Here is a 20,083-nt window from a genome sequence, read left to right on the forward strand (position 1 = left end):
ATAAATACTTTGTGTCGTTATCCGGGTAATGGTCAAAGAAGTGGGTCCTTTTGCTGTATTTTTTTGCCGAACGCGTTTCGGCTTATCAGTAGGATGCTTTCCAAAGCACTATTTCTAGCCGCTGCCGTCTTTACGAAAAGGCGAGGCTCCCTAAGGTGTCTCACGAACAGATTTTCGCATCGCGAAGCGTAAGGCCAAGCTCACAACGCGAGTTCATGTATTCCGTTTGAAGGTACCCTAATGGCCTACGCTTAGGCGGGTTAGTTGACGCAACTCAGTCGTTCTCCGTCTCTCAAGAGACGAATTCACCCTTCGCCGCTTCGAAGCTCGTCTCTCCTCTCTCGTAAGTCGAATTCTTTTCTTCAGAGCTCGACGATAGGCTATAAGGTCGGTCTCCGTCTGGCTTGAATTATGCAAGCGCGCGATGTTTACAACGGCCTCTGCGAGCCAAAATCTCGTGGCCCTAGTGATGCTGAACTCCCAAAAGGGGCCTCATCTGTTTACCCTAATGGACTACCATATGCATGTAAGTTTAGGTTGAAGTGTACCTATTGCATATCAACGCAAAGTACGAAGAGCGTGCACTGTGGTGTACTCACATCATTACCCACGTCAAAACGGTTATATTTAGCAGCAAGTCAAAGAAAAACGATGACGTTCTAAAAACAGAAGCATCGATCACCAGCACGCGAGACTAGAGCAGTTCTGATTTTCGTTCGCGGCTTCAGCCAAAGGCAATAAATGAAGCGGCCCTGTCATCGAGATCACCGTTCGCTTTACCGGTGACGTATTGAAATTTGTCTTTATCGATATCGGTGATGACGGCGTTGTCTTTTGTGCTTCCATTCGAGCTGAACGATATAGGAAACACTTGGGTAACGACGACCGCTGGCTTGGCAGAGAAAGCTGTGTGGAACGTGACCAGGTACTTGCCTGTTGACTGCCTTATGACGGAGAAGTCAGAGCCGCTGAGAATAGAGCCATCAGTATCGATGTAGCCTCCAATAGTCGTCGTTGTCGTCGTCATTGGCTGGCAGTGAGAAATCGACGCATCGCGATGAAACTGTGGTTCAGCGTTCAGTGCGCGAGAGTCTTTTATTGTCGAGTGATGCGAACGTAAGGCTTTCTTTACGCGCATAAATTTGATTGCCCACCTGTCAGTCTTGGAGGATGCTCATGAAAGGATTGAGATTTCATTTTGGGCTCGCCCTGTCGAGGAATTGTCCGTCTTCTAAAGTTTCTATGTGCGCGCGTGGAGAACGGTTAGTTGACCTTAGCTTTGCGCGCTATCTTTCATCTCGCTGTGAAAGCCTTACGCGAAGCAGAATCCCTTTGATAGGATTGCAGAAGACTTGGCGTGGATCAGACGCTACGCACCCCGTGGCGCCACTGCATAGCAAAGGTTACATTATAAATATATATGCGGTCATGTTTATGGTCGCCTTAGGCGGATGCGTACGCATTAAAAACAAGCGCAGATTAGTTAGAAAGATTGGCGACGTTTCTGACTTTTGACTTGGAACGGGGAAGTAGAGGGAAGGCGATGTTTTGTTACTCTCTCTTATGCCTTACTACGTGGTCAACTTAGCGGAGCGTTTCTAAGGCAAGCTTAAGTAGAACTGCCGTGCATAATTGACCTTTAGGTTTCGTATTATTTTTAGGTCGGATGTGGCAGATGATTAAGATCAATCAGTATGTAAGAAGTCGTAGACAGTAACGGCTACTTTGAGAAAGAGGCCACCTTTCTATTACGTCCCAAACTAAGTTACCTACAGCATGGCGACACTTGTGCATAGCTTAATTATATAGAGAGACGACACCTGTTGACGAAGTTAGTACATAGAGAGAGATGGCACTTGTTGACGGCGTAAAATTAGAGAGTGACGCACCGGTTGACGGCGTCAGTATATAAACTGTCACCTCCTTACGGCTGTAGCCTTGTACCACATTCATCCCTTTGAAATGGGATGAGAAAGGGCGCCAGATGCGAACATATCAATTTCGTCCACCCTCTGGCCTCACTGTTGTATGTACAGCTTAGTGATGCAATCGCCTTGTTTTATCATTTGAGTGTTCGACAATGAGGAAAGGTAGTTTTTCTCTGACTAACATACACCGAAGATAGACGCATTTGATGGCAGGTTAGAGGGCTAGGGCTCTGTGTGAATGGAACGGCTAGCGTTCACTCTCTTTTGTCTTTTGTAGCTAAATCGCTAACAGATAAAAGTTTGTTTTATTTTTTATTCCATTTCTAAGTCGTAATTGGCGCCTAAACGCTCGGAGCCTCTTAGTAGACAGTTAGCTGTTCCGGGTCTCAACTTCATCATGACGCAACGTCTCTCCGAATTATGTCGAGGTCTTCTCTGTCAGACATCTGATGCTGAAAAGTTGCTCATGTTTCCTCTGCCGTCGACTGCTGAGAGGATACTGCATGGTGTCGTCGCCAAGGAATGAATATCCATTTGCGCTGGCTGATCAGCTGATTGAAGATTTGGCTAAGCTTTGCTACTTAATTAGTTAATTAAATAATAAGCCGAAAACCAATGGCTACGTCATATGATTTCGTCATTCGTTTTTTCGTGCAAATGGTCTGGCTCTAAAAAGGCCATGCACTGAGCAATAACGTCTGCGAGAAATGCGGTATTCCACCAAAGATTCGAATTTTCTTTACTGGGCGTAACCGGAAATGACGATATTTGTCGAACGTACCGCAGACACGTGACACTGGTCTAATTACCTTCCCATCTAATCGAATCTTTCGCACCTGCCAAACACCAAATTAAGCCTTAGCAGCGCGTCATCCCATTGGTCGGCCGTTTGACGCCTCGCGCACCAAGCGAGAGCAGCATCGCACACAATTTCATTCTCACGCTAGCCCGCCGTCTTCGACTGGACGACGTGGCGAGCATCGAGCGCAACGCGGAAAGTCCAGCACTCACTCGCGCGCAGACGTGCGTAACGCGCGAAAGAACGCGCGCGAGGCACGCACGAAGCACGCGGCTCTCGATCTTCACGAAGTTCACGTCGAAACGGTAAGCGAATTGCGTCTTTTCAGTAGGCAGGCGGCGAATTCTCTTCGTAGATCGTTCGCACGCGCGTGGAAGCGGCGAATGGGAGACGAGACGACGCGCCGACGCGGAGAATGAAGATGGAAGAGCTCATCGGAGCGAAGAGGACGTCGAAAAGCAAGCGGGGGAATTTGTAGCTCCTTTTTTCGCTCGCGCGCGCGTGGTTTTATCTCGTGTACACGCGTGGCATGATCGTGTGGGTGCGTGTGACCCCTAGGCCGGGGCCCCCAAGCGCATCCCATCCGCGCATAACACTAGCTAGGACTAATCTCTAAAGACTAATCGTCCCAGCCTTCCTTAGAGAATCCCTTTAGTGTTGTTCGTGTGTATCGTTCGTGAAGTCGTGTTACGTCATTTCCGTTTTGGCGAGCGGCTATTTTTAGTGACTTTTGTAGTTAGAGGTTTCGAGGCCGCTCGCAATGACGCACCCCGTTCCGGCGAATGGGCGTGCGTCATGAATAGGATAGGGAAGAATATAGGATAGGGAAAGGCAGTGGTGCACTTAGGCTGCTAAAAGAGATATGAAGCATCCACCAAGCTTTAGGGGTCCTACACTTGAGCTAAACACGTGCCACACTCTCGCTAACCGCCCCTATGTCATCAATTATCATCAATGTCTTTATCATCATCATCATTTATCATCATCATCATCATTTCATGTCTTCTTCTTCATAATTAATAATAATTATAAAGTACGGGTGGGTGAGGGGGCCCCGCGTTGGGAAGCCCTTTTGGGATAAAGGGACCTAGCGTATACATCATTCCTGTGTACACGTGCCTTTTACGCAAATTTGTAATGTCTTTTAATTTGTAGTTTCACTAGCGAATTTTTTTCTAGTCTTTGCTATTTTTGTAGTCAAAAATGAGAAAAAAATACTAATAGTGTAAGTGGCTGTCCAAATGGCCTGAAAAAAAATTAAACAGCGAGTTGAAGTTTTTGAAATGTGTTTTTAAGTCTCAAAGGAACGACTCCCTTCCTTACCCGTCAATGAGGTAAGGTGTCGTACTATTGATCAAAAACATAAAATAATGGGATTTTAGAAGTTTCAATTATGACGTCATCATTCTCGATATGAAATATTTTATTGAAGGATGCGCGGTAAATAATTATACATCTTTCAAAGTAGTTTTGAATTAGGAGCTTTACAATAGAAATTACAAAAAAAATCTGCATTATGAATCTTTCTCTCTCCACTCAATTAATCTCTCCAAAATTTTTCTGAATAATCAAGATGAAAATATAAGAATTATATGAACGAGGTAAAAATTATTACATTTCTTTGAATCTCCGTTATTCAGGCTCAAAAACTTAAAGTTAAGTTCGTAATTTTGTTAAAAATGTGTTTACTGCCTTTACAATTTTAGGGAACTTTTACATACATCCACAGCTCATCACAAAAGAAACCAAGTAAATTTGTAAAAGGAATTTCATCATTGATACGGGGCACCTGCTTCTAAATTTTCTCTCTTTCTTCTAGAAAAAGGAAGTTGAGGAAAGAAGACGGATAGCTACTTCAGAGTGAGAGGGTGGTCTGACATTAATAGGTCAGGCTCCAGGGGTTTGATTAGGCTGAATCGCCTGCCCTCTCACTCAGGTAAATCGCATATGTACCCTTTTTCAACCCACCAGTCTCTCTCCCTTCATCATTGTATTTATTTTATGAGTCATAGGCCATTCGATCCCTCTCTCTCCCTTCATCCTGGTATTTATTTTATGAGTCATAGGCCATTCAATCCCTCTCTCTCCCTTCATCCTTGTATTTATTTTATGAGTCATAGGCCATTCGATCCCTCTCTCTCCCTTCATCCTGGTATTTATTTTATGAGTCATAGGCCATTCGATCCCTCTCTCTCCCTTCATCCTGGTATTTTTTTTATGAGTCATAGGCCATTCGATCCCTCTCTCTCCCTTCATCCTGGTATTTATTTTATGAGTCATAGGCCATTCGATCCCTCTCTCTCCCTTCATCCTTGTATTTATTTTATGAGTCATAGGCCATTCGATCCCTCTCTCTCCCTTCATCCTGGTATTTATTTTATGAGTCATAGGCCATTCGACCCCTCTCTCTCCCTTCATCCTGGTATTTATTTTATGAGTCATAGGCCATTCGATCCCTCTCTCTCCCTTCATCCTGGTATTTATTTTATGAGTCATAGGCCATTCGATCCCTCTCTCTCCCTTCATCCTTGTATTTATTTTATGAGTCATAGGCCATTCGATCCCTCTCTCTCCCTTCATCCTGGTATTTATTTTATGAGTCATAGGCCATTCGATCCCTCTCTCTCCCTTCATCCTTGTATTTATTTTATGAGTCATAGGCCATTCGATCCCTCTCTCTCCCTTCATCCTTGTATTTATTTTATGAGTCATAGGCCATTCGATCCCTCTCTCTCCCTTCATCCTGGTATTTATTTTATGAGTCATAGGCCATTCAATCCCTCTCTCTCCCTTCATCCTTGTATTTATTTTATGAGTCATAGGCCATTCGATCCCTCTCTCTCCCTTCATCCTGGTATTTATTTTATGAGTCATAGGCCATTCGATCCCTCTCTCTCCCTTCATCCTGGTATTTTTTTTATGAGTCATAGGCCATTCGATCCCTCTCTCTCCCTTCATCCTGGTATTTATTTTATGAGTCATAGGCCATTCGATCCCTCTCTCTCCCTTCATCCTTGTATTTATTTTATGAGTCATAGGCCATTCGATCCCTCTCTCTCCCTTCATCCTGGTATTTATTTTATGAGTCATAGGCCATTCGACCCCTCTCTCTCCCTTCATCCTGGTATTTATTTTATGAGTCATAGGCCATTCGATCCCTCTCTCTCCCTTCATCCTGGTATTTATTTTATGAGTCATAGGCCATTCGATCCCTCTCTCTCCCTTCATCCTTGTATTTATTTTATGAGTCATAGGCCATTCGATCCCTCTCTCTCCCTTCATCCTGGTATTTATTTTATGAGTCATAGGCCATTCGATCCCTCTCTCTCCCTTCATCCTTGTATTTATTTTATGAGTCATAGGCCATTCGATCCCTCTCTCTCCCTTCATCCTTGTATTTATTTTATGAGTCATAGGCCATTCGATCCCTCTCTCTCCCTTCATCCTGGTATTTATTTTATGAGTCATAGGCCATTCAATCCCTCTCTCTCCCTTCATCCTTGTATTTATTTTATGAGTCATAGGCCATTCGATCCCTCTCTCTCCCTTCATCCTGGTATTTATTTTATGAGTCATAGGCCATTCGATCCCTCTCTCTCCCTTCATCCTGGTATTTTTTTTATGAGTCATAGGCCATTCGATCCCTCTCTCTCCCTTCATCCTGGTATTTATTTTATGAGTCATAGGCCATTCGATCCCTCTCTCTCCCTTCATCCTTGTATTTATTTTATGAGTCATAGGCCATTCGATCCCTCTCTCTCCCTTCATCCTGGTATTTATTTTATGAGTCATAGGCCATTCGACCCCTCTCTCTCCCTTCATCCTGGTATTTATTTTATGAGTCATAGGCCATTCGATCCCTCTCTCTCCCTTCATCCTGGTATTTATTTTATGAGTCATAGGCCATTCGATCCCTCTCTCTCCCTTCATCCTGGTATTTATTTTATGAGTCATAGGCCATTCGATCCCTCTCTCTCCCTTCATCCTGGTATTTATTTTATGAGTCATAGGCCATTCGATCCCTCTCTCTCCCTTCATCCTTGTATTTATTTTATGAGTCATAGGCCATTCGATCCCTCTCTCTCCCTTCATCCTTGTATTTATTTTATGAGTCATAGGCCATTCGATCCCTCTCTCTCCCTTCATCCTGGTATTTATTTTATGAGTCATAGGCCATTCGATCCCTCTCTCTCCCTTCATCCTTGTATTTATTTTATGAGTCATAGGCCATTCGATCCCTCTCTCTCCCTTCATCCTGGTATTTATTTTATGAGTCATAGGTTATTCGATCCCTTTCTCTCCCTTCATCCTTGTATTTATTTTATGAATCATAGTCTTTTCGATCCCTCTCTCTCCCCTCATCCTTGTATTTATTTTATTAATCATAGTCTATTCGATCCCACTCTCTCTCTTTATCCGGGTATTTATTTTATGAGTCATAGGCTATTATATCCCACTCTCTCTCTTTATCCTCGTATTTATTTTATGAGTCATAGGCTATTTGATCAGTCAAAATTCGAGTCCCTGAACGTTCTAACGTACGCGTGCATGGTTGTTTTGTTATTCTCTTCTAGTAAGTTTTCGGTTTCAGTGCTTTAGACTACCATACTAGCATTTAGGTTTCCTGATAGTTTGCAAAAACCTTTCTCCTAATACGTTATCCGGGCTACTTGGCTCTCACTGACGTCATTGCATTCCTCTCGAAAGAAAGGGTCTTTGTCTCGGAGTTCTCAAGCTTCGCTCGTCGGCAAACAGCTCTCTGCCGCGATTGGATCTGAGCCTCGTTGGTGGTGGCGAACGAGCGGCGAAGAGCGTCAAACAGAGAATAGAAATGGCGCTAACGATTCGAAAGGTTTGAATAGGCGGTGCAGAGCGCTTCTCTGCAACGTTTCGGTTTTACGAACATCTCTACTCTATCACAGGTGGCTTTTGAAGCCGGCGAAAGGCGAGAAAGGGCGAATTTTCTCTTCGAAGACGTTCGATTTTCGGCGATAGATTTTAGCACGCACGCGCAGGAGTTGATTGGAAGGGTCTAAGCGTACCAGGTAAGGCCTCTTGTCTTCCTGTTATGTCGCGACGCGTTTCCCCGTCGCTTGTCGACTCTGGCGTTCGTCGTAAGGCGATCGACAGCTGGCGTCAGCGGTTCGTTCGGCGAAATCGGGCGATATATTTTCGGCAACAAAAGCTGTCCTTAATTTCTGAAAGATTTACGCGACATCCAATGTCTCTGCCGTTCCTCGTCGTTGACGGTTATATTTATAGCCGCGTCGCCCCTGTCAATCCCAATGATTGACAAGTTTATTTTTATCACTCTGTCATTTTTATGACTGGCAGGTCTATCTATGGCATCCTTAATCATCTGCCAACCCGTATGATTGCGGGTCCTGTCTTTAGTCGCTTCTGTCAATTCCAATTATCGACAAGTCTCTATACCATGAAACCTCCAAACAAGGGACTCTTTAGGGAAAGTGTCTGCCAAACAAATGTTCAAATGCAGGCAAACTATATAGTGGGGCCTTTCTTTAATTTACGACCACCCTGTTGAACCGAAGCTGCAGAAAAGCCAACACCAACGGAGCCCGAAAATATATTCCAAAACTTCTTGGCAGAATCTTTAGCGGTTTTATTGTTGGCAGGTCGAGCAGCAACTTCCAGATGGTAGAGATAAAAGCAGCTTTTAGACACGCTTTGTTTTAGGTAAGTGTAGTCCACTGTAAATACGGAACGGCGCGGGGTCTTCATTTTCGCTCCGCGGTTGACTAATCTAATTTGTTAGCTTTCGCGTCACTCTGTCACTCCCAATGATTGACACGTTCATCCGTAGTCCTATCACTCTGCGGGTCTATCTATAGTCATGCCGCTTTGTCAATTCTTCGCGGCGCCGCGTGAAATCCTCGCAGCCTAAGCATTTCCTGCCCCACAACCGCGTGACCAAGTCGAGTTATCTTGACATGCAGACCAATTTCAAAGGTTCATTCTCTGGGCAGTTCTAAGCGCTTGTAACCGCTTTCTGTAAAAAAAAGAGGCGAGGCCAATCATTTAGATTCTTCAGAAGCTCAAGAAGTAAAAGCAGCGCACGCCCTTCTAACAAGGTCAACCTCGCGACCAACGGCAGTACCAAAGGCATCGCGCTCTTATTCAATTAAGGTGTACAGTCGGTCGCTTGGAGACAAAGTCAATCATCCATTGCGTGAACCACATTCCCGGAACAGGACGCATATCTCTTGGGAGGAGAGAGAGAAATCGAGTCTAACTTCGTCTTACCTGTCGACAGGAACTCCTAAGAGTAACTCAACTTAACACAAGACTCAGCTTCTGTCCGCTTCCTCGCGTGTACGATTCTCCTAGCTAAAGGTGAGGTCAAGCAGAGGTACGTCGCATCTTCGAGTCGTTCTCTCGTGAACGCTGGGTAGAGGCTAATGCCAAGTTGATACTAGAGATTTCGTAACGTGATAGTGTGCCTGATTCTAACATTAGCCTTTGAACTAGGAGCTCCTAATAACACTACTGTAGATATGCCAACTTTATTGTAATGTCTCTCGAGTGGATACCGTACTACCTCTTGTTCTCGTTACTTCCCAGATTTAAAATGGGCCCCATTTTCAACTTTACCTTCAACGATACGTCAGCCGAAAATCGCTGGACGGCTCGAGTAATCCTCAACCTGTCGGTGGGCATCTTCACCGTCACCGTGTGCGGTCTCATCTGCGCAATCCAAATCAAGACGCGCCAAATCAGCACTGTATCGAACATTGTCCTCCTAAACGTAATTGTCGCCGACCTATTTGCCGGCGTCGGAATCGTCTTCTTCGCCTTCATCGCGGCCCATTTCTTCGAGGCGAGACCACTCTACGATAATCTATGCAAGTGGACGTGGACGCTCGTCTTCTTTACGATCGGCTGGTCAGCCTGGGCTGTCTTCTTCGTCGCCTACGATCGCTACGAGTCGGTCGCCCGGGGCATGAGACGACGAATGACTTTCAAGAAAGCGATTGCCGGTGTGAGTGTGACCGTCTTCGGCGCCGCCGCCTTCTCCGTCTTTCCGACCACCGGTTGGGGAGGTTTCGAATCGGGTCTAATGATAATCCCACCTGGAGGCGATAGTGGGATATGCCTTTTGCATAACAGTGGCTTTTCCCATAGCAATGGCCTTTTCATCTACGGAATCGTCTTCTTTTCTGTTTCCTCCTATCTACCTCAACTTCTCACTGCAATCTCTCTCACTCTTCTCCTGTATACGGCGTGGAAGGTCTTCCGCAAAGGTGGCAGGAATGAGGAAAGTGCCTTGCTCAAGTCGCGCGGCTTTCGCTTCATCATAGCCGTCGTCTTATGCAAGTTAATCTGCGTCATTCCCTTTCAAACGTCGCATCTCGGCAAGGCGGCTCAGTCTTTTGTTATCGACAAAAAAGTAGACGACGCTTTTGAAATACTTTATTCGACCAATTTCGTCATCAATTCGGTGCTCTATTTCCTCTGGCTAAATAGCTCCAACGAGAAGGTCGACTTGAAGTTCTGCTGTAGAAAGGCGGCTCGAATGAATGATATCGAAATCGTCTCGGCTAATGGAAGAGCGAGGCAGTCGCATATTTTCAGTGACCTGGAATCACATCCTAAGTAGCTAAGTTTCATTAAATCATGATCGAGCAGCCGAGATCATCTCCTCAGTGTTTCTCTATGTTTGCTTTCGTATTTCTACATACAGTACCACCTATATATATACAGTATATGTGTGTTCAAACCCTCAGCTGAACCGACTAAAGCGTATTTTATATTGACTCTGGCGTCAGATCGTAATCAGTTCATTAGAAAAACCGAATTATCAAACTATAGATAGTACTATATTATTTTGTTCTCGTGACTTTCTCAGGCGTCGTATGATAACGATGAAGCTTCAGTAATTAGATGACGTGAACGGTTCACTCGCACATGTCAAGCAAGAGTTAATTAAGTCAAGGGACTGGTCGACAGCTAGAAGTCGAACGCACAGACTTCATGCGGAGAGCACGGCCCCGAGGACGACAGCGCGAGTTTTGACTCATTTCTCCGGAGAACGTGGCAAAACGACGCAGCCACGATCGCGCGACGCTGTAAACGGATCCTATCGTCCACGGTTTTCGTCGATCTGAAAGACAAAACTGTTTGCAGACATATTTTCAACACTGAACGAGAGAGGAAACATCACTTTCACGTTGACAGTTGTCTTGTAGACATTTCTCTTGGATCGATCGGCTCTTCGCGATTTATATCACCTGTAAAAGCCATAAATCGCTGGGCAGACAATTCCGCAGCAACTTCTACACGTGGATGTCTCGAAGAATTTTTTTCCCTTTGATCAACAGCTAAAATCGTCTTGCTTAGTCAAGTTCTTTTAGCAAGACCACGTCAACTGTTGGTCATGCGAAGATACGTTGCGCTTTCGTTTGCTCCGTGATTCTTTCCGCGACTTAGTTGTCGGGTCCATCTGTAGTTGACGCTGCCTGTGATTGACCAATCTAATTTAATAGCTCACGTGTCACTCTGTCACTCCCAATGATTGACTGACATGTTCTTCCATAGTCCTGTCACTCTGTCAATCCTTGTGATTGGCAGGTCTATCTATAGTCATGCCACTCTGTCAATTCTTCGCGAAATCCTCGCAGTGAAAGCAGCTCCTGCTTATAACCGTGGACCAAGTAGAGTTATCTTGAATTCATCATCAACGTTGACGGCACAGCTGGGAGCTGGGTAGTTGACTTCTCATAAACGCAGGTCAATTTCAAAGGTCTATTAATCTCCGGGCAGTCCACAGCTCTCCTGACAGCTTTCTGTAAAAGGAGGCGAGGACAATTATTTAAATTCTTCCGAAGCTCGATAAGTAAAAGCAACGCACGCCCTTCTAACAAGCATGCCTCGCGACCAAAGGCACCGCAGCCCTTATTCAATCTTAGTGTACACTCGGTCACTAGGAGACAAAGCCAATCATCCATTTGCTTAGGCCATCTTCCCGGAACAGGACGCACATCTCTTTCGAAAAGAGATAGAGATCGAGCTTTATAGAGTCTTTCCTGTCGACAGAAACTCTTTAGAGTCACTCAACTTACACAGGACTCGGCTTCTGTCTACCTCCTCTTGGCGCGTACGATATCCACTGCGAAGGTGAGATGAAGCAGAGATCGCATCTTTGAGGCGTTCTCAGTAAAGGCTAATACCACGCGTTTACACTAGAGACTTTTGCTACCGCTAGAATCTGCCTCGTTCTTCCATTAGCCCTGAATCTAGGAGCTAATTATAATATACTTCTGTAGACCGACTTGCCTAGTTCATCGTAAAGTCTCAAGTTTGAATGTGTGTACACAAGAAACTTTAGGACCTTTTGTTCTCGTTACTTTCTATAGGAATTTGCAATGGGGCCCCCTTTCAACTTCACCTTCAACGATACATTAGCAGAAAATCTCTGGTCAGCTCGAGTAATCCTCAACCTGACGGTGGGCATCTTCACAGTCACCGTTTGCAGTCTCATCTGCGCAATCCAAATCAAGACGCGCCAATTCACCACCGTATCGAACATCGTCCTCCTAAACGCAATTGTCGCCGACCTATTTGCCGGCGTCGGAATCCTCTTCTTCACCTTCGTCGCGGTCCATTCATTCGAGGCGAAACCCCTCTTTGATAATCTATGCAAGTGGACGTGGGTACTCGTCTTCTTTACGATTGGCTGGTCCGCCTGGGCCGTCTTCTTTGTCGCCTACGATCGCTACGAAGCGGTCGCCCGCGGCATGAGACGACGAATGACTTTCAAGAAAGCGATTGCCGGTGTGAGTGTGACCGCCTTCGGCGCCGCCGCCTTCGCCGTCTTTCCGCCCACCGGTTGGGGAGGATTCGAATCGGGTCTAATGATAATCCCACCTGGAGGCGATCGCGGATTATGCCTTTTACATAACAGCGGCTTTTCCCATAGCAATGGACTTTTCATCTACGGAATCCTTTTCTTTTCTGTTTCCTCCTATCTACCTCAACTTCTCACTACCATATCTCTCATTCTTCTCCTATGTACAGCGTGGAAGATCTTCCGCAAAGGTGGCCGGAATGAGGAAAGTGCCTTGCTCAGATCACGCGGCTTTCGTTTCATCATAGCCGTCATTTTATGCAAGTTAATCTGCGTCATTCCCTTTCAAACGTCGCTTCTCGGCAAGGCGGCGCAGTCTTTCGTAATAGATGAAAGTATAGACGACTCATTCGAAATACTTTACTCGACGAACTTCGTCATCAATTCGTCACTCTACTTCCTCTGGCTAAATAGCTCCAACGGCAAAGTCAACTTGAAGTGCTGCTGCAGAAAGACGGCTCAAATGAATGATGTCGAGTTCGTCTCGGCTAATGGAAGAGCAAGGCAGGCGCAGGAATTCACTGACCTGGAATCCTATTCTAAGTAGATACAGTTTTAAGTTTAATCACAAGCAACAATATTCTCCCCAGTTTTGCTCTTTGTTTGCTTGCATTTATACGGTCATGTATAATTGTGTCTAATCTCTAAACTGAACCGACTTTCCAGTGCCTTACATTAATTAATTAAGTAAAGGGCGAGCAAAGACCTCGTTGAAGTAAGACTACTCTCTTATGTAAGTTTGCTTCAGTAAGTATAGGTAATATTAGACTGAACATCACATTGATTGCAACAGGCGAAGGATCAAAGTTCGTTACCCTGATAGCTGGTACAGTAAACGTTGAAGTATCCATCGAGTATCCGTTATTCAAAGCGTATCTGTTCAATTTAGAGTCGCTTTGCAAGCGGCAGACTATAGACAGGAAGTCACTCTGAGGCAATATTTGGAGCCCCATTAGCGCGAGCATAAACGCGTTAGTCTTCCCATCTGTAGTACGTGTTCCAAGTTGCATGTGCCTTCCGCAAGGTGCGTCCATCTTGGCTCTCAGCAAGTCTTAAATGATTTAGAATTAGAAGACAATAATAAATGAATTATTGGGTTATAATCAATTTCGTACGTCAGAGATCGCGTGCGCTATTGCGTTTCCAGACCTCTTTTGTCGCTCGGTTTCCATCTTCGCGCAGTCCAAAACGAATCAAAAATTGGGCACGGTAATGTCTCGAATACGAGAGGGAATCGATGCTGATTGTTGTCGTGCGAATAGGGGGTCGCGGAGCCCCATTGTGGAAATTTTTCAAAGAACTGTCTCTCAAGCGTCAGCTAGGCCCCTGTCAGCATTTCTGATATGCGTCCTGCTCGCCGAAAAGCTCATTCTCGAAGTAAAGCCGAAACGAAAGACGGAACATGCTGCAAAATGGGGCCTCACTCGAGAGAAACGTCAGTTCCACGACTACTGTACCGATCTCTGCATACAAAAGGCAGGCGAGATCGATCTCTACATTAATAGCCTGAGTGAGATCGATCGCTGCATAGACAACCAGGATAAGAGCGATCTTTATAAAGAAAATCCCTCTCAATCTCAACAAAAGAATCTGGGTAAGTTCGGTCTTTGCAAAGAAGATAATTCAGAAAATCTGAATGGTATTTATATCTTCACAGAAAACCTGGGTGAGATTGAAGTCTACGTCTCTTAGTTTATATATACATGGCAATCGATTTCGGCAAAGTGTAAGTTCATGTTATTTATGCACATTCTTTTGCTTAGTGTAATCTGTTTTACAGCATTGCATGAACGGGTGACTTGAGCTCGGAGACGGCAGTGTAAAGACACTCTCTGAAAATCTTTCCTCAAGCGTGTTATCTACTCCCAAAGACCTCCGAGGCCAACGAGGTGAAAGAGGCCATACCTCTATAGCAGGGGCCGATAGAGTTGGCTTCCCCACTATGGCGAGACGCGGTGGGTCACAATAGCGGTCCCCTTGGATAACATGGGTGGCGGACTCAAATCAGAGGACGCTTCACTCCCAAGGCCCATCTCCGAGGCCAACTGAGGATAAAGAGGCCGTACCCCGTGCCTCGTGGGTCAACCGAGGCTCCGGGCTCCGGGTCCACCAGGAGGCGTGGGTAAATCGCCTCCCCAACCTGAAGACGCCGAAAGGACGATCATTTGTAGTCTTGAGTTAACTTCCGGTTTATTTCCGGGTTTTATGAAATAAAAATAGTTGGTCCTTGTCTATGATTTTTTCAGTGAGTCGCGACCTGGCTATAAAGACACGCACGCGCGATAGATCCCCCATCCCCTCGCCCCAAATACAAGAAAGTAAAAAGTTTACATCACGCAATAAAAAGAAGACACATGCATGAATAGATCATATCGTCTGAACTTCTGAAGCGAAAGCGGACTCCGATGAATTATCAATTCAACCGACGCAATATGTGATTCCATCAAAAAACAGCACGTGACATCAGAACACAAAAAACGGGAAAGAAACGACGAGGTCGAGTATCCTATGATTCATAAAGAGAAACAAGTAAAAAAAAGAGCATCATCGAATACCATCGTCTCTCTAAGAGACAAAAGCCTCATCGAATACCATCGTCTCTCTAAGAGACGAAAGCCTCATCGAATACCATCGTCTCTCTAAGAGACGAAAGAGCATAATTGAATGCCATCGTCTCTCTAAGAGACGAAAGAGCATCATCGAATGACAATCTGTCCTTCTTCATGTGAAAGAAACGAAGGTCGATCTGTCCTTTGTTTCTTTACTAAACAGCGTTGCGTCTAGAAGGGTGCGTAATGTGGATTGAGATGTTATCTCACATAGGTAATCATTTGTTAATGTGTATAAATATCTCTTACCTTTTTCGGTCTGTCCCTCCGGTCCCGTGATGCCAAAAATCTTTCATTTCTTAAGACTTCTATTATTAAATATTAAGTGCAACATATAATCTTTTGGATTAATAAACATACTTAGGCAATGATGTCACCATTTTGAGTATGAATATGGCCTTAAAGTTACGAATCATCGTCGTTCCGCCGGCGAGAGCGGCTCTGGTCCCCTCGTAGAAGTTGTCGGTTGCCTGTGTTCTCATGAAGGGTAATTGCACTTGGATGTGCGTGTGTCGATTACATCTGAAAAACTTGCGTTTTGTACGTTTTTTTGCTGATCGGATCGTTTACCTACCGAGGAAGACTTATTTTCCTGTTGCGTCGACTATTTCTGTTCCTTCTGGAACGCTTACGCTCTCGCCTACGGCTCTGTTGTGAGGAAAAGCGCGGTTCAGTGTTGCAGGGTTCGATCGGGGACCCCTTACGGAAGACGTTGGCGCAAAAGGCGCGAACTTAGTTCACGCAAGTTCCGCCGCGAATAAGAAGCGGTGAAGCCTACGACAAAGACGTTCGGAAGACGGAGAAACAGAGGCGAGACGTGAGCTCGGTTTCGCGGGATATAGACGCTGTCTCTTGCACGTAGGATATAGTCTGGCTTTGTGACAGTTCCGAATGACGAAGGATCGCTTCGCAATAAAAGAGATTCTGATGACACAACGGTGTTTTCTTGAAAATGCAGTCCCGGATGCTAGAGAACTTCCCTGATGCTTACACGACTCAAGAGGATAAATTATGATAGTAACACACTGTTGCTGATGATTCAGAACCATCAATGGCGTCTTCGCCTAAGAACAGTCGGGTGTGGACTCCTTGTCATGGCTTGGGAAGACGAGCAAGAAGACGAATGTAGCGTTACTACTCGTAGATCTCGCACTCGCCTACGCTTTCACCTTCTCTCTATTTAATTAATATATAAACGAGCGTGTCTGACAGTTACATTGACAGTGACAGTGACAGTGACAGCAGTGACAGTGACAGCAGTGACAGTGGACAGCAGCACTGATAAGACACCGCGCCCGCCGCCTAACTAGACGTGCATAGCCACACTCTCGTGCAAAGTCACAGCTTAACGAACGTTTTCCGCCTAGAGCTGTCCCAAAAGGTGTCACTTAGCACGTGTACAGATCATACATGTATCTAATTATCCCTCGACTTTGTGTGTTGTTCTCATGCATGACTCACAAATGAGATACCGCGATAAATAGTGGCTGCGAGAAACTTCTTCGGTGTCGGTTTTCGCAGCCTGCATGCAATAGAAGCGCTGTCTTTTCTACAGAAGCCGCAATCTACGTTCTTACCTCATAAATGACATGCCTATTTAGAAGCATTGCACGTAAGGTGATAGACGTTTGTAATTAAATAGACGTTCATGCTTGGACTCTCGTGCCATGTCACGCCCTCCAGTTCTTCTGTATATAAGTCTTCCCCAGAAACAGAGGTTCTCACACTTGACTTGAGTGAAGATCGCGATGAACAAGGCCGTCGTTTCCTTCTTTATTCTGTCCGCTATGTTTGGTGCTTTTCAATTTGCCACTGTTCGATTCGAGTCGTTTGAGAGGCAGTGCAGTGACGTCGGCGAGTCATGCACTTCTTTGAAGTGAAACGGAGCTACCGTTGAGATGAGAGGCGACTATTGCTGCGAAGGAAGACACTAGAGAGGGTCACACGTGCATGCTACAAGCCCGACGACGTTGGCTGTTGGTCACTGGATACAGTCTGCAACTGCTTTCCGACGTACAGCTGTACAAATTGTTGCGACGGATACACCTGCACAGGAGTTCCTGGACTTGGTGGGTGCGACTGAAGGATTGAAAATGTAGATTGGTCCAAGACAAGAACAAACTACGTGAAGTTGATTCATTTCTGTCTCGTTCTGTGCTATTAAAAAACAGTTTTGTCTTTCAGAAATTAGTCTTGCGTTTCTCCGCCCATCTAGCTATATGTCAGATTTTTGAAACCCTAAGCACTAATTTTGAGTCAAAGAGGAGGGGTGCACGGGCGCTTAATTAATGGCTGTGCCCTGACCGTTAATTTACTCGACAGAATGCGGTACGTAAAGTGAAAGATTTATAGATCGGATATAACTGAGTATCTTCCAAGACGAGGTCCCTCTAAAGATTATTCTATTTATTATTTCGAATTTAGACTTCTGCTTTTATGAGTCATGAAGCGACAGAAAAACTGTTCTTTGGTCGAAAGTGCCGTTTGAAAAATAAGGATTTACGAGTACCATGACGAATAAGATGTGATGAGAGTGGCCTAAAAAGTTTGAGAGTACGTCTACTTTTATGAGACTACGATAATATTCGATCAATCGATCGATTATCTCTAATTGGCTTTTCTCTTCTGCTGTCAATTTACGCAAGTCCGCTAGCTACCAGGAGGTGGAGGATTTTATCTGAATAGTGTTCACGGAAGATCTGCGCCCATTCTTCTCTCTTCGCTGTCCTTACTCCACAACGAAACTCAGCAAGAATATGATAAAGAAGGCCTAAGCAAAACACCCTCTGGATCAGCCACTGTATAGGTTTTATTTATAGCACGTTTTTCTCAATAATACACATGACTTATACTATGCTATAAGGTATAAGTAAAGTGTGCATGCATGCATGCATGCATGCAGGGCAGGGAGAAAAGACATGAACGTAATGAGCAAAAGCTTCATGCTTCCGAAAGCATTCTTTCACTTTTTGCCGTTGAAGCACGAAGGACAGAAAGAAAAACACCACAGTTGGCAAAATGGATTTCGAAGAACTCGTTTCTTAGCTTCAGTCACAGTTTTGCTTAGGTCTTCTGTACCAAATCGTGAGAGAGGTTCTTTGTAGAGTAGGGCCAGAGACTGAGAGCGAGGAATGGGCGCAGATCTTCCGAGACGTTGAGCAAAATAAGGTAACGGATTTGCGTAAATTGACAGTAGAAGAAATGAGGCAAATAAAAACACCGTCAACATCTGTCTCGCCATATGGATGATCGATGGAACTTTGGGCTCGGAATTATATGGGAACCCTTTTTGTACTCTGCGCTCCATGAAAGGCTGGAAGCTAGCCAAATCCCCACCCACGTCATGCGGAAGGGAATAGCTTCCGAGTACTTGCACTTGCATGACGTCATATCGTCAATTAAACGCCATGCATCGCAACGCAGGTACGTATATACTTTATTATATAATTCATTTGTAATGTTGAGGTAGAAAAAGAGCACGCTAAAACCTCTATGCAGACAACGTCGTCCTCAAAGAGACTGAGAGCACTTCCTGTTGTCTAGTTTGAGGAAGCATTTCGCTTCTTCAGATCGTCATCGCGGTCACCTTAGCTTCCGAGGACGCGTCCGGCCCACTAACTTCCGCACAGAAGAAGGGTTTCTCATAACATCAACAAGAGGACGGTGGTTATACGTTAGCTTCTGGCTGGACAGCATATTGGGCTCTACACTTCCTACAGAGACCCTGCAGTATCGTTCATGGCAAGACAGATGATTGCTCTGGCTTTCTTTGCCTCTTGTATTCTACTTTCAACGTACACGAGCCCGATCCAGGAGAAAGATATATTTCATCTCGCCCAATGGAGAAGATCGGCGATAAAGTCTAAGTCCCAGTCAGTACTAGAAAAAACGAAATCAGAGAAAGATGAAAGCCGTCTCAACGATAGTCTCAGCCATTCGCAGCAGCGAAATGATGTAAAGCACATAATTTGGAATAGAAAGCCCTAAACGTAATATCGTCTCTGTAAGGTTCTGAAACGGTTCAGGCGTCGTAAGCGCATTTGCGTTCCGCCTTCATGTCGTGGCTTCTGTTATATCTGCTAGTCGAATGTCAAAACATCCTGCCAATCTGTTTTCTCTGGTATAGGTGCCGTGAAAAAAAAGAACACTGCCTTGCCTAACACTACGCGTAGCACCACGGAGCACTTGCTCCTATTTGTTCTAAAAATAAAGTACGAAAAAATTATGGAAGCTTCTTCGAAACAGAAAGATCGCGTTGCCCTTGGTTGCCCGGTGGTACAGGACCCAGCGTGGGCCGATGTTGGCTTACCAATTCGCGCCGCCCTCTGTTCTGCAAAGCGTATAAGAGGAGCTCTAGTATCGCTAGGAGTTGCAGAAGCATTTCAAAAATCGATCAAATGCGTGACGTTGCCTTAATTGCTAGCTGGCACTGGCCTAGCCTCGTCCCGAGACCCTCTATCCTTTTACGGAAAAGCCCGCGGAAGCTAGATAGTATAGCTCTCAAATTGTTCGACAGCGATTTCGATCTAAGTGAAATCCGTACCTTGGTCACTTCGTCTCGTCGCCGATTAGGACGCAAATTCGAACTGAAACGGGACACAGTGTAACGATGGGATAAAGTTCTTGTAGTTGCTGCGATAGCGAGTTTGCACAGTCTCTTGAGGACGAGACAATCGGCGTTAATGCTCTCCAAATACGGGCTTCAAGAATCCCATAAAAGGTACGCCGCTTTACCTGGTTTCGCGGCGTATAGACGCTGTCTCTTGCATGTAGGATATAGTCTGGCTATGTGACAGCTCCGAACGACGAAGGATCGCTTCGCAAAAAAGAGATTCTGGGGACTAAACAGTGTTTTCGTGAAAATGCAGTCCCGGATGCTAGA

At 45.2% G+C, this 20,083-nt stretch overlaps 1 protein-coding gene and 4 long non-coding RNA genes across 13 annotated transcripts; 3 read left to right on the forward strand and 2 right to left on the reverse strand.

Annotated features, from left to right (window-relative positions):
• The first annotated feature begins 2,926 nt into the window (after positions 1-2,926).
• LOC136197668 (uncharacterized) lies at positions 2,927-4,255 on the forward strand. The gene is made up of 3 exons (XR_010672557.1): positions 2,927-3,032; positions 3,083-4,061; positions 4,110-4,255. It is a non-coding gene; the product is annotated as an uncharacterized lncRNA (long non-coding RNA).
• A 541-nt stretch (positions 4,256-4,796) lies between these two features.
• On the forward strand, positions 4,797-13,245 carry LOC136197667 (pinopsin-like). 7 transcript variants are annotated; one of them, XR_010672556.1, is made up of 6 exons: positions 4,797-7,579; positions 7,650-8,697; positions 8,751-9,081; positions 9,310-11,862; positions 12,012-12,051; positions 12,102-13,245. XR_010672556.1 is itself a non-coding variant. In XM_065987484.1 (4 exons), the coding sequence occupies exon 4, from the start codon at positions 12,111-12,113 to the stop codon at positions 13,137-13,139; it is 1,029 nt and encodes a 342-aa protein (XP_065843556.1). In that variant the 5' UTR covers positions 4,797-7,579; positions 7,650-9,081; positions 9,310-11,862; positions 11,932-12,110; the 3' UTR covers positions 13,140-13,245. The 7 variants fall into 7 exon arrangements, 5 of the variants coding, with proteins under 5 accessions (XP_065843556.1, XP_065843555.1, XP_065843558.1 ...); XR_010672555.1 differs by having other exon boundaries at positions 7,650-8,424; positions 8,504-9,081; XM_065987484.1 differs by having other exon boundaries at positions 7,650-9,081; positions 11,932-13,245.
• A 491-nt stretch (positions 13,246-13,736) lies between these two features.
• On the forward strand, positions 13,737-14,829 carry LOC136198238 (uncharacterized). 2 transcript variants are annotated; one of them, XR_010672703.1, is made up of 5 exons: positions 13,737-13,801; positions 13,855-14,068; positions 14,124-14,186; positions 14,250-14,318; positions 14,373-14,829. It is a non-coding gene; the product is annotated as an uncharacterized lncRNA (long non-coding RNA). The 2 variants fall into 2 exon arrangements; XR_010672702.1 differs by having other exon boundaries at positions 13,855-14,186.
• On the reverse strand, positions 14,782-16,161 carry LOC136198234 (uncharacterized). Its single transcript, XR_010672697.1, has 5 exons — positions 15,906-16,161; positions 15,776-15,849; positions 15,562-15,723; positions 15,451-15,509; positions 14,782-15,372 (listed from the first exon to the last, which is right to left on the reverse strand). It is a non-coding gene; the product is annotated as an uncharacterized lncRNA (long non-coding RNA).
• A 1,831-nt stretch (positions 16,162-17,992) lies between these two features.
• LOC136198235 (uncharacterized) lies at positions 17,993-20,059 on the reverse strand. 2 transcript variants are annotated; one of them, XR_010672699.1, is made up of 4 exons: positions 19,936-20,059; positions 19,745-19,858; positions 19,511-19,685; positions 17,993-19,401 (listed from the first exon to the last, which is right to left on the reverse strand). It is a non-coding gene; the product is annotated as an uncharacterized lncRNA (long non-coding RNA). The 2 variants fall into 2 exon arrangements; XR_010672698.1 differs by having other exon boundaries at positions 17,993-19,685.
• Positions 20,060-20,083: the final 24 nt, after the last annotated feature.

This window comes from Oscarella lobularis, chromosome 18, assembly GCF_947507565.1.
Source record: "Oscarella lobularis chromosome 18, ooOscLobu1.1, whole genome shotgun sequence".
Classification (NCBI taxonomy): domain Eukaryota; kingdom Metazoa; phylum Porifera; class Homoscleromorpha; order Homosclerophorida; family Oscarellidae; genus Oscarella; species Oscarella lobularis.

What these genes read in the sequence shown, in the direction of transcription:
- LOC136197667 (XM_065987484.1), top strand. Translation starts at nt 12,111, where the DNA reads ATGGGGCCCCCTTTCAACTTCACCTTCAACGATACATTAGCAGAAAAT.